Genomic DNA, 13,276 nt, shown 5'->3' on the forward strand with positions numbered 1-13,276 from the left:
CCCAAACCCACGCACAAGAATTTCTCCCCATCACAGACTATTCAGTAGGTGAGGGAAAGCAAGAGGAAGCCAAACTGGGTATAGGTTGAGCCTCTCTTAGCCAGCAACATCCGTAATCTGGCATGATTGTAGTTAACTTGATGACCACTTTTCATGGGTGTGACCAAGTTTTCCCTGGTTCCATAAAGCTTGTTTACAGCCACCAGTCCTGGCTCTCCAGTTCTGTGCTGTTATTTAGCTGTAATTTATCCCTAATAGTCTTCTAAGAGACAAGTATGCAAATGAAGTGTTGGTAACGCTGCTAGATCATATTAACCTCACATGGTTGAGCATAGTCTCTCTTCTTGCACCAGTCGGGTCTGAAGGGCACCAGATTAGAACAGTTCAACTTGTAGTGTCTCTGAACTAGTTCTCCTTTTTTGGATTTGAGTGCAGGGGTGAACCACAGACATAGCAAGCTGGAAAAATTCTTTGCTGTGCACGTTGGCTGAAACTAAACCATGTCTGTGAAATAACAACTCGGCTGCCAAGCCGGAGCTATAAGCAACATGTAAAGGAAATAATTGAGGTACACATGATTGGTAGTTTTTCTTCTATTATTTGGGTTCTGGTGGCTCCTTGCAGCTCTTGGGAAGGTCAAAGCTCAAAGAGAAGTGACAAGTTCAAGGTCACCCCAAGGTCATTGCCTGATCCAGGAATAGCATGTGAGTGTCCTGTTCACTGATGGTGTGTGTCTACACCTCGCCTGTGTGCGTATGTGTTTGGCTGGTTGCCCTGCAACATGCTGGCTTCCTGGAGAATTATTAGCTGTACCATATTAGACTTTAGTACATGGTTCTGGGCTCTATTTTCCAAATGACCACAAGCTCACAAAAGAAAACAAAACCTCCAGCTGGGTCTTTGTACCCAGTCACTGCTCCTGGGCTTTCCACCTGGAATCTTCCTTCTTCAGGGACTTAATGCAGCAGCAGCTCCCTTCCTACAGCTTTGCCTCCAGTCCCCCATCAACTGAGTCACTTGTTATAATCATTTGCTCCCTTTTCTGCTGGGTCTGATAATTGACCAGGTTTGGCTGACCACAGGCCACTGGCCCTTAAAGGGTCAGTCCCACCTGTTATATACCCCCACTAGATGGAATTGGAACCACTCAAGTGTATGTCATAAACTCTGTACTTCAGTGCGTTAGTGGAGATTCCCCAAGTAAGCCAGGGCATGCTTTGGAAGCAGGAGGCTCAGAAATCTATCCCATGAAGTTCTGAGAGGCATACAGCAGATTAATTCTTGTGAAGTGCAAGATTATCATGTTTGTTGCAGTCTGATAGGGCACCTGGGGTTGTTATAACAAAAGGCTCAGAACAATCTATGCACTTGAGATTAAATCTTCTATTTATCTTGGAAGATGGGTGTTGTTCTGAAAACAGGACATAGGAGCAAACAACTTGCTCTAAGCTACAGCCCCGATAAGCTTCTGCATGAATTTGTATGATGGGGTTGCTGGGGTGGTGGGGAACTCTGCTAGTAGCTCTGGAGGGTCCCTTCTATCTTATGTTCCAAAGCGCTCATGCTTCAAGGGTTCCAGTGGTCACCTACATAGGTCAAGAATAGATTATTTCCAGCAATGCATTCTGGGGTTTTTGTTTGTTTTCTTCCCCTGCAGTTAATACCCTAGCATAAGCAGCGGGAGGGAAGAGGCTCACCCCAATGTTCCCTGTAAGCCGTTCCCTTGTGTGCCTGCTCCGTAGCCATTTGAATTCCTTCCTGCTGCTTAGCAGAGTGCTTATGGCTGGATTTTTTTTTTTGTTTCTACTAGTGGTGCACACTGGTGCACATGAAAAAAATATTCTGTACATGGATGGGAAAAACCTGCCCATGGATGAAAAAGATTAGAGGGAACATTGCTTCAGGCATTAGTCCACCTTGCTCCCTCCTCTTCCCTTGCGGTAGTACACATAGGGTATGTCTATACTTAGCGTGGGTTCAACATGCCACGATCGAGCCACTGGAAATCGATTTTGCCACAGCAGTGAAGATGCAACAGACTTGATCTCTCTGGGCTCAGGCATCAACCCTGGTAGTTCATGCAGCCATGTGGAGTAAGGGACATTGACGCGAACTCAAAGTTTACACCAGAGTACAAAATCGATCCTGATACACAATTCTAGCTACTCTAATGGGGTGGCTAGAATTCTGTATCTGGGATTGACTTGATCCCTTGTGTCGACCGTGCCACAATTCAGCCTCTTTAGGGCAGTAATAGGTGTGTTTAATTCCAGTTGTTGGGCCCGGTGTGGAGTTGGCTGGTGCTGGTTGGTGGTCTGTGATCTGGTGGTTCCCTCTGGTCTTGACTCTGAATAGAAGGCTGGGCGGCTGGCTGGACAAGCAGCAGCTGTTTGTTTGGGCTGCCACGTAAAGCAGCCCTTCCTCTATTGATTTGTTTAAAGTTCTTCCAGCTCCTGCTGCCAACTGCCTGTTGCTAATTGACCTTGATGAGATAGGACAATTTTTCAAAGAACTAAATGTCTGGCACATGCAAATATTTGGCCCCCATCCTGCCAAAGGGTTTGGCACTTTTAACACCTCACCTTTGGTTTATTTTTTTATGAGGGAGGGCAGGATTTTCCTTGTGTGGGAGGGACGACCTCCATGCCCCTTTCACAAACTGGAAGATCTCTCCCTTGCCTGTCTCATCCTGTGCCCTTCCACCATTCTGGTTGTGAAATAGCTAACATTTTTGGCTTTTAGGATAGAAAAATACCTTCTGCTTTAACTCTTCTGCTATGTGGCATAGGTCCTGGAGTACTGCTAAAGGAGATTCTTCTTCTGGTCAAATGGTATGTTTTTGGAATAGAAGAATCTGAGTTCCATCCTGACTGCTAATGAATTCTGCTTAGTGTGTGTAATGCCTCTAAAGTATTTTCTTGACAGTGACTTTGTTACAACAATGTTTTTAGCAGCAAAATTTTACTAAACTTAGATCCATAGAACTGCACAGATACAATGAGGTAAAAGCTGAACTTGTAATGTTCCTTTGTGTATCCATACGCAAGGATCTGTTATTGGATTATTCCTCCATGGTAGGATTTGCCAGTATTTTTTCCCCCACAAAATGGACCACATCTTAATAGACAGGTCATCTCATGAACCCCTCTTCTCTCACTCAAGTTATTTCTGCATCCCACTGGCAATCATATAATTAGAGCCCTGCAAATCTGCTGATTTCTGTTTTCTATCATATCTGAGGATCAGCTATTGGATGCAGATACAAATCATATATCCATGCAGGACTCTTCCTGTAACTCCCCTCAGGCCTGTACAGCAGTCACTTCCAGAAAGCTAGAAACAAGGAGGTAAGACCACATCATGGCACCAGCTGGTTCCTGTGGGCCTCCAGCAATTCACACACTTCTGCTCTCTAATTAATTCTCTTTCACTGTGAGATTCTTCTCTGTCAATGGGTGCCTGATTTTTAGACCTCTTGAATTTCCCTCCTGCTGGCAAAGAATGATAAACTGGCCGCTTAAATAGCTGCTTTTTCTAGTCAGTTGACTCGTTGTCTCGGCGTGTACAGTACTTCAATGCATTGTATTTCTCTTTCCCCAGCCCTTCTACACCTTTTGGACTGATATCTGTAAAGAATCATGCAGTGCTGAATATTTCTTAATGCCAGACTGTGGGTGCAGGGACTTCATACCTCCACGGATCGCATACTTTAAGTTCTAAAGGAAGGGGGGGTTGTGAAAAGTGAAGCTCTTGGAGGAGCCTGCATAGTTAAGCTGAATTAGAGAAAGCAGGACTGAGGGAATCTATGCACAACCAGCCCTCTTCCACACTGGGTCATCAGAAGGACATTTAAGCACTACACTGCTGTCCTCTGATGGGTTTGCTACGACAGTAATTAGCTCTCTCCTTGTAGCTGCTATCTATAGTAGGTTGTGTAGTTAGGAAGGCTTACTGGCATGGTGTCCTCACAAATTTCTGGCTCCGTGGATGATAACTACCAGGCTCCTTGTGTGTGTGTGCTCAATGCATGGGGAGAGGGGGGCTGGGGGGTGCCTGGTTCTGGGGGAGGGGAGGGGAGAGGGGACCTGTGGTGAATTCAGAAGGATAACAACCAAGAGTGTGATGATCCTTTGATTATTATTGGACACCACTGAATTAGATCATCTCTATCCATCATGCTGTCATTTTTTTAGACCCTTTCCTGAACCTGGGTCTGTAGCGGGAGAGAGAGCTCAGTGGTTTGAGCATTGGCCTGTTAAACCCAGGGTTGTCAGCTTGATCCTTGAGGAGGTCATGTAGGGGTCTGGATAAATAGGTTATTTAAAAAAAAATCAAAAATCTGTCAGGAATGGTGCTTGATCCTGCCAAGAGGACAGGGGACTGGACTTGATGACCTCTGGCAGTCCCTCCCAGCCCAATGACTGCTGCAGACTCTGAGAGGGCCCCACAGACCAGATAAGGACTGAAGGTGCCAGACCAGGATTCTTGTGAAGTGAAGTGAAGTGAAGTACAGTAACAGGAGTCAGTAGAATCTACTGAACCATTGTGTATATGTGCCTGTGATAACAGAATGCCTCAATTAGTGGGAAATTTCCAATGTCCCCCCAAAACACCAGTTTATATACACATACAAACAAATCACACCTCATTGCTGAGGTATCACATGTGGTGAAGGGAACTGTGCAGCATGGCAAAGTGGAGTGCACCCCACACACACACACACACACACTTGGGACAAGCGCATAGTGGCAGCAGTGGTTTCTCGGGTCCCTGCCGGCACAGTTTGGGCCATGGCTTGGGCCCCAGTGTGGCTCCTGCTGGCGTGAACTGGGCCCCAGCAAGGGCCCTGGTGCAGCTTGGGTTGTGGATAGGGCCCCGGCGTAGCTTTGGCCATGACTTGGGCCCTGGCGCAGCTTGAGTCATGGATCAGGCCCCAGTAGCTCCCTTAGGCCCCTGAAAGATTCCTGCCGGCGTGGCTCCTGAGGCGTCAGCAGCTCTGGTGAGTTGCTGCATTCAGTTTGCATAAGGGGGAGGAGGGACTGGGGGTGCTGGGGTCTGGGGGAGGGGGAGGGCATTGTCAGAGCTGTGGGTGGGGGGGACAGGGCCCTGTGGTGAACTCAGATGGACAACAACCACAAGTGTGGTGATCCTTCGATTACTATTAGACACCACTGGATTAGATTTTCTCTATCCATCATGCTGCCATTTTAGACCTTTTCCTGAACCTGGGGCTGTATTTGTGAGGAGCAGGTACTAAGGTCTTTTTTAATGAGCTGGTGATACCTTGTGATTTCAGCTTATGACTGATACCAGTTATTGTTCTTCACCTGGGCGAGTTACTCATTAGTGTTTTGCTCTCTCAGCCCCATTTGTGTCAAGTTCTGTTAATGCCCAGATATTAACACTTCTCTGCTCTGGGTGTTAATATCTCCCTATTAGACTCTGACAATGGCTCATATCCCCCTGTCTGATCTGACTTCTTTTTAATTCTTTTGATACATACTATTGATTCTGGGCCATTTCCACCTTGCTGAATAGACCTTGTCAGCTCTGGCCCTCCTTTTTACCGGGACCCCACTCTTTAAATACCCCTCTGAAACCACCCCCCACCATTTATGCACCTGATGAAGCAGGTCCTTGCCCACAAAAGCTTATGCTCCAAAATATCTGTTAGTCTACAAGGTGCCACAATCAGAGGGGTAGCCGTGTTAGTCTGGATCTGTAGCAGCAACGAAGGGTCCTGTGGCACCTTATAGACTAACAGAAAGGTTTAGAGCATGAGCTTTCGTGAGTTAACTCACTTCTTAGTTAACTCACGAAAGCTCATGCTCTAAACTTTTCTGTTAGTCTATAAGGTGCCACAGGACCCTTCGTTGCTGCTAAGGTGCCACAAGAATTCTTGTTGTTCTGAATTAACTAATGTGCTCCTTCCAGATTTATAGACTTATCTGTTCCCCTAATTTTGATTTCAGACTTTTTGCTTTCCTTCATATCCCTCTACTGGTGTTGTTTCTACATGCCCTAATTACAGCCAAGTATTATCGACTGATCACCGTGTACATTGTTGCCCAGCATTGTTTGTGCCCATTTAGCATGGTCGTTTGTAGCACCATCACAGGACCTTTGCTTATGTTCCTGATTTGAATTAGCTTGAAAGGAACTTTGTATGGACAATAATGGCTGTGTTGAAAAGCAACCGCCCCCAGAACAAATCCTGAAGATGAAAGGAAGGAAGAAATTAGTTATGGGAGTGCTCTTGATATATTGTTACTTTGGTTTGATTTGGCACCCCATTCCTTTTATGCAAACCAGGGTGGAAAATGCTAAGTATAGATCTTGTCCCCGTTCTTGCGTTAAGCCTGTTAAATGAGGGAAGGAAAAGCCAACCCACAGTGGACCCATGTGTAAACACATGAGGGTCCAAGAGGACAAGGTGTTCTGCAGAGCAGTAAAAACAAGTGTAATCATTAAGGGTAGCCTCTAAATTATTGTTAGTCTGAATCCTGGGTGAGCGAAACCAATCTGTGAACTTTGCTTCCGAGTTAAATGGTGACCTGCAGCCTTGGTTAACTAATAACAAGGTGCTGCCCTGTGCAAAACTAGCTCTGGAGAGTTGTACCCTTCATTTGCCACCCCTCCCGCCCACACACGTGCAAACACTGCACTTTGCATGCAGTGACCTTTGGGACCAAAAGGGTTAATATGCTTTGGGGCAAAAGTGGAGGATCAGAGAGTGTGGCAAAAAAATGTAAGAATTTATTTTCAATGTGAGTGAAAGGTGCTTTTCTTACTCTGCTGAAACCTACAGCAATGCCCCAAGAAACTGGCCACAGACAATTCACTATGATACATACCATGCTGCAGTCCAGTATCAAGAAGTAGGAGGCCACCTGCTGCCACTCATAGGGGCTGTCTGCAGGCTGAATTAAAAGGCTTAGAGGGCTAGATTTGGCCCACAGGCTGTATCTTGCCCACCCCTGCCCTGTGCCAAGGTTTGTCGGATGAGCCACTGTAACCCGTGAATAGTAACGGAGAGACAGCTGTGCTAGTCTATATATACTATCAAAACAAAAAAGCAGTCAAGTAGCACTTTAAAGACTAACAAAATGATTTATTAGGTGATGAGGTTTCGTGGGACAGACCCAGTTCTTCAACCATAGCCATGCCAGAACAGACTCAATATATAAGGCACAGAGAACCAAAAATAGTAATCAAGGTTGACAAATCAGAAAAAAAATTATCAAGGTGAGCAAATCAGAGAGTAAATGGGCGGGCGAGTGGGGAGTCAAGAAATAGTTTAAGCCAAATACACAAAACAGCCCCTATAATGACCCAGAAAATTCGCATCCCAGTTCAAACCACATGTTAATGTGTCAAATTTGAATATGAAAGAGTTCAGCCACCTTTCTTTCAAGACTGTTGTGAAAATGCCTCTTCAGTAAAACGCAGACTTTTAAGTCACTAACAGAATGACCCACTCCATTAAATTGTTTGCTGACTTGTTTGTGGATCACAGGTGTTTTTATGTCTGTTTTGTGCCCATTAACTCTTTGAGAGGTTGAAGTTTGTCCAATATACAAAGCATCTAGGCACTATTGGCACATGAGGGCATATATGATGTTAGTTGAGGAACATGAGAATGTGCCCGTGATTCTGTGAATAACCCAGTTAGGTCCAGTGATGGTATCTCCAGAATAGATATGTGGACAAAGCTGGCAGTGGGCTTTGTTGCAAGGAAAAGTCCCAGGACTGGTGTTCCTGCAGTACAGACTGTGGCTGTTGGTGTGAATCCTCATAAGGTTGGGAGGTTGTTTGTAGGAGATAACAGGCCTGTCACCTAGGGCCTTCTGGAGTGTGGCATCCTGATTAAGGATAGGTTGTAGGTCTTCAACAATGCGTTGCAGTGGTTTGAGTTGGGGGCTGTAGGTATTGACCAGTGATGTTCTGTTCTTGGCTTTTTTGGGCCTATCTTGGAGTAGCTGGTCTCTGGGTATTCGTCTGGCTCTATGGATTTGTTTTTTTTTATTTCTCCTGGTGGGTAATTCAGGTTTATGAATATTAGGTAAAGATCTTGTAGTTTTCGGTCTCTGTCAGTAGGATCAGAGCAAATGTGATTGTACCTAAGGGCTTGACTGTAAACAATGGATCCAGTTACGTGTGCAGTATGGAAGCTAGAAGCACGTAGGTAAGTATAGCGATCGGTGGGTTTCTGATAGAGTGTGGTACTGATCAGGCCATCCTTACTTTGTACTGTAGTGTCCAGGAAATGTGTCTCTCACGTGGAATAATCTAGGCATAAGTTGATGGTGGGGTGCAGATTGTTAAAGTCTCTGTGGAATTCCTCTGGAGTCTCTATACCATGGGTCCAAATCATAAAGATGTCATCAATGTATCTTAAGTAGAGGAGGGGTAATAGGGGACAAGAGCTGAAGAATTGTTGTTCCAGGTCAGCCATAAGTATATTAGCATATTGTGGGGCCATGTGGGTGCCCATAGCAGTTCCACTAATCTGGAGGTATAAATTGTCCCCACATCGGAAATAATCATGGGTGAGAACAAAGGTACAGAGGTCAGACACCAGATTGGCTGTGGTGACATCAGGGATGGTATTCCTGATCACTTATAATCCGTCTTCGTGTGGAATATTAATGTACAGAGCCTCTACATCCATGGTGGCAAGGATGGTGTTGTCAGGAAGTTTTCTAATGTTTTGTAATTTCCTCAGGAAGTCCGTGGTATCTTGGAGATAGCTGGGAGTGTTGGTGGCATAGGGTTTGAAGAGGGAGTCCACATAACTGGATAGTGCAATGGTAAGGGTGCCAACACCTGAAATGATAAATCATCCGGGGTTCCCAGGTTTGTAGATTTTGGGAAGTAAATAAAATAATCCAGGCTGGGGCTCAGATGTTGTGTCTGAGTGAATAAGGTCCCGAGTAGCAGCAGGGAGTTCCTTAAGTAGTTGTAATTTCTTTTGGAATTCCAAAGTGGGATCAGAGGAGAGAGGTCTGTAAAATGTGGTGTTGGAGAGTTATCTGGCTGCCTCCTGTTCGTAGTCTGACTTATTCATGATGACAACAGCACCCCCTTTGTCACCTGGTTTGATTATAATGTCTGGGTTATTTTTGAGACTCTGGACAGCATAGAGTTCAGCATAGTTGAGACTGTGTCTCGTTTGGCATTGTGTGTGTGTAATGTCTGAGCACAGTTGCGGAAGCGTTGTATGTAGACATCCAGACTTTCACTATGACCGTCGGGGGGGAGTCCACATAGAGTTCTTCTTCTTTTGGTGTTGGTGGGGGGTGGGGTCGAGAGAGTCAGACTGTTCATAGTTGTGTTGGAAGAATTCCTTTAGACGGAGGTGGCGAAAGAAGGCTTCAAGGTCACCACAGAATTGTATTAAGCTCATGTAGGAAGTAGGGCAGAAGGAAAGACCCCAGGATAAGAGAGAGACTCTGCGGCTGGGCTGAGTTTGTAGCTGGAAAGGTTAACAACATTGTTAGTTGAGCTGTCGTTATTGTAGTCGTAGTATCCTGACGTATGAAGTAATTTAGAAAATGTATTCTCTTTTCTTTTTTTGTAGGAAGTGGAAGTGTGTTTTATGTGTTTCTTGACTCCACCACCCCCCAGCCCGTCTACTCTGATTTGCTCACCTTGGTAATTTTTTTTTCTGATTTGTCCACCTTGATTACTATTTTTGGTTCTCTGTGTCTTAAATATTGAGTCTGTTCTGGTATGGCTATGGTCTGAAGAAGTGGGTCTGTCCCACGAAAGCTCACCTTATAAATTATTTTTTTCGTCTTTAAAGTGCTACTTTACTGCTTTTCTGTAAACCTTGTTTGTGCTGGTCTCAGAGTCTTGCCAACAACAACAGTATTAAGACCCAGTCTTTGTTTCCCCGTGGAGCATGAACAAGGGTTTTCTCTGGTCTGGGGTGTGTGATGAAACTCTAACTAGCAATACCCAGGACTGCAGTGTGCGGGACTCAGAGCTCACCTGAACACCAGTGTCTTTTGATGTTAGGGTGAGCTCTGCCTGCTCTGCTCTTGTAGGTGCCTGTTTGGGTTTCTTACCATGTGATGCTTTCCCTAGCTTGGGGGTCAGCAACCTTTCGGAGGTGGAGTGCTGCAATTTGACCTTTTGACCTCTGTGTAAGGGCCAAGTGCCAGTCATACTTTTTAAAGTCACCAATAGTCCTACTGACAACAGCTACATTAATAAATAAATAAAGATGCAGCGCTTTATTGATTAGGGGGTGGTTGGTGGCATTAGCTGGTCTTTCGTTAATCCACAGACGACATGGCTTTGAGCAAGCTCCCAGCTGCATGGGGAAGGAGGGACGGGGCTAAACACCCACCTCATGTGCCAATGAAAATGGCTTGTGTGCTGCTCTTGGCGCACGTGCCAGGGGTTGCTGACCCCTGCACTAGTGCTATGAAAGCATCGTTCGACCCAATGTTTGATATCTCCCTGTAAGCGTGGGTGACTCACCATCGTGGCACATGCTGCCTTGTAGGGCCATTGTGGGGCAAATACCACATCACATTCCTGCTCCCCAAAGCCACCCAGTGCTCCCCGACAGTGACCCCAGACACTGCAAGTCGCACACTTGCGTGATGCTGTGGCTGGACCACTGGTGGATAATACATGTGTCAGAAGCACACAATGGGGCGGTGGTGACAGTACCCCCATTGTACAGCTGGAGAAAGTAGGGCCCTGCAAAGTGAAATGAACTTGTCCCTTGCCACAGGGGTTGCAGCCCCAGGAGTTCCTAGCTGCTGGTCCTAAGCTCAGGCTTCTAGACTGTGCCATTTCTACCTGAAGAGCCATCTGCAGCTTTGAGACAATAAAAGCTCAGCCCCACAGGGGGGTGGATCTTAGTGCTCCGGCTGCAGAGTTCAATCTGCTCTCCCATGACAGAGCCCGCATGTTGCAATTGACCGTCTGGCTGCTTTCCCCAAAGCTATTGCCCTGCGGAGCTGGTTCAACCAGCCACAGTGGGGATGTGGCAGCCGTCCAGTTGGAACATGAGCTTCGCACGAGAGAGTCTCTTCATGGGATAGGGCTTTGCACCAACCAGCCATATGGGGGACATGCAAGAGCCATGCAGCCCTCAGGAAGGTTCAGAGGGCAGACTAATTACACCGGGCAATAAAGCATATTATTGCGTGTTCCCTGCTACACTCACGGAGCAGCCAGCATGCATTAGCTTCCCTCCCGGGGCATCCCCTGCCCCGCTTTGCCTATAAAAATCTGACATCCACCGTTTTGTCTCACACGCCAAAATGAAGCTGACGAAGGAGAAGCCGGAGAGCTTTGAAGCTTGCGAGGACAGGAAGGGGGTGAGTACGCTTGGCTGATGTGGCGAAGGCTGAGGAGAAGTTTCACCAGGGAAAATTGGGAGTGGGGAGAGAAGAGGAGTGGACAAGCTGGGCCAAAAGGGATGCCATGGGCTGTTACAGTTATCGACCTATTTATGTCTGAGACCACCCTCCCTAGGACAGTGGTTCTCACCCTGGGGCACGTGTACCCCTGGGATATACAGGGCTTTTCCAGAGGGTACATTAACTTAGTGTTTCTCAGCCCTTTTTTATGAATAAAAGCATTGGACTTATTTTATGTTCATCTAATTTTTTAATCTACCCTTTTTGCACAATAGAAGTGCGGTGGCAAGTTTATTGCCTATAGGCTGGTTCCTGCAAACAACCAGTTACGATTAAGTTGTTCAAATAAATGTGTTGCAGTGGTAGAAGAAAAAAATTGTGTGCCTGAAAATTGTAGGGACTGGGGATACTTATTGTTTTTAAAAGCGGTACTTTGTATAAAAAAAAAAACAGGTTGAGAAACATCGGCCTAGGGGTTAGGACATTGGAGATGGGAGACCTTGGATTTATTCTAGGTTCTGTGACTGGCCAGCTGTGTGAGTCTTGGGCAAATCATTTTGTCTTTCTCTGCTTCTCCATGTTGGTCTGTCTTGTATAGTTAGACAGTAAGGTTGTGGGGCGAGGACTGTCTCTCGCATCATGTTCATAGGGGGCTGAGCATGGTGGAGCACCTCTAGGCACTGCTGTAATGCTGGAGCTATGGTGGGCCAGGGCTGGAGATGATGTGGGCTAGGGTTGGTTTTCCCCCAGCATTGTCAAGAAGACTCAGAATGAAACCAGGAGTCAGGAGCACCTAACCGTGTCTCTGAAACTGACTCACTGCATGACCTGGGGCAGTCACTGTGTCTCTGGTTTGCCTGCAAGATGCTGAGCCAGCTGAGGAGCCATATGTGCACAGTGGGTAAATGACTGAACTGCTCCTGAGAGAGCCTCCAGTGAAAGAGGCTGAGCAAGTCCTCTGCACTGGAATAGATCCCTGATGACCATGGTCCAAGAGACGATAAAGCTCAGAGCCATTCATGACGGCTGGAGAAAACAACCTATGGCTGAATGGAAATAGGATTTAATTTCCCCCAAGAAACAATAAAGTGCATTAGGCAGCTGTTAAAAAGCACCTCTTCCTGTGGAACAGCTGGCTGCAGAGTGAGAGATCCATAGCAGAACAAGATACTGTAGCCTGTTGTGGAAACTTAGCGGCTGGTGACTCCAAGGGCTCTGTGCCCATGGATGACGGTCACATCCAGGCCCCTATGCAGGCCAGTTATTAATCCCATCTGTACAACCACAAAGCACAGCTCATATAGGGCACAATCTGACATCCAGGGAAAGGTTCCAGGTGAGTTTAACAGCAGCTGGGATGGGCCCATAAGCAGCTTGATTCTGAAATGCTGATGGCAAAGCCACCACGAGAAAGTTAATCCATTTTGCGCCAAAATCTGAGGAAGTGGGTCTTACCCACCAAAGCTCATTACATAATCAATAAAATTGTTAGTCTTTAAGATGCAACAGGACTGCTTGTTCTTTTGGGGTTTTTTGGTTCGTTTTTTGGTTTTTAGTTTCTATTTGTTTTGTTTTTTTGTTTTAGTTTTTTTTTTGTTTGGTTTGGGTTTTGGTTTTGGGTTGGTTATTTATTTGTTTGTTTGTTTTGACACTACAAACGAACATGGCTACCCTTCTGAAACTGAGAGTGGGGAGAGATTTTTATTCATTCCAGAAAATTTTTCATTTAATTTGGCTGTTTGCGTCTTTTTGATTTCAGTGCCCAATTGATAATCTCAGCCAGGGGTGTGTGTGTAATCTTGGTCGTACACCAAGCTCTTCCAGGGGGGTATATAAGCTCATTTAGATATTTGCCTAGTTTTACAACAGGCTACATAAAAACCCTAGTAAAGTCA

General features: G+C 45.9%; 1 protein-coding gene across 3 annotated transcripts in view; it reads left to right on the top strand.

The window, feature by feature from the left end:
• The window catches only part of LOC142001038 (solute carrier family 2, facilitated glucose transporter member 5-like), a 46,716-nt gene that overhangs the window by 12,712 nt on the left and 20,728 nt on the right, over window positions 1-13,276 (top strand). The window contains exon 1 of one of the 3 annotated variants that reach the window (XM_074975882.1): window positions 9,764-11,339. The exons of 1 other annotated variant lie outside the window; for it this stretch is intronic. In XM_074975882.1, coding sequence (XP_074831983.1) covers window positions 11,283-11,339 — 57 coding nt within the window. In that variant the 5' untranslated portion in view covers window positions 9,764-11,282. Of the gene's footprint in view, window positions 1-9,763; window positions 11,340-13,276 lie in introns of those variants that run through there. One more of the 3 variants, XM_074975883.1, reaches the window with a different exon arrangement.

The sequence above is a fragment of the Carettochelys insculpta genome, chromosome 23 (genome assembly GCF_033958435.1).
Source record: "Carettochelys insculpta isolate YL-2023 chromosome 23, ASM3395843v1, whole genome shotgun sequence".
NCBI lineage: Eukaryota > Metazoa > Chordata > Testudines > Carettochelyidae > Carettochelys > Carettochelys insculpta.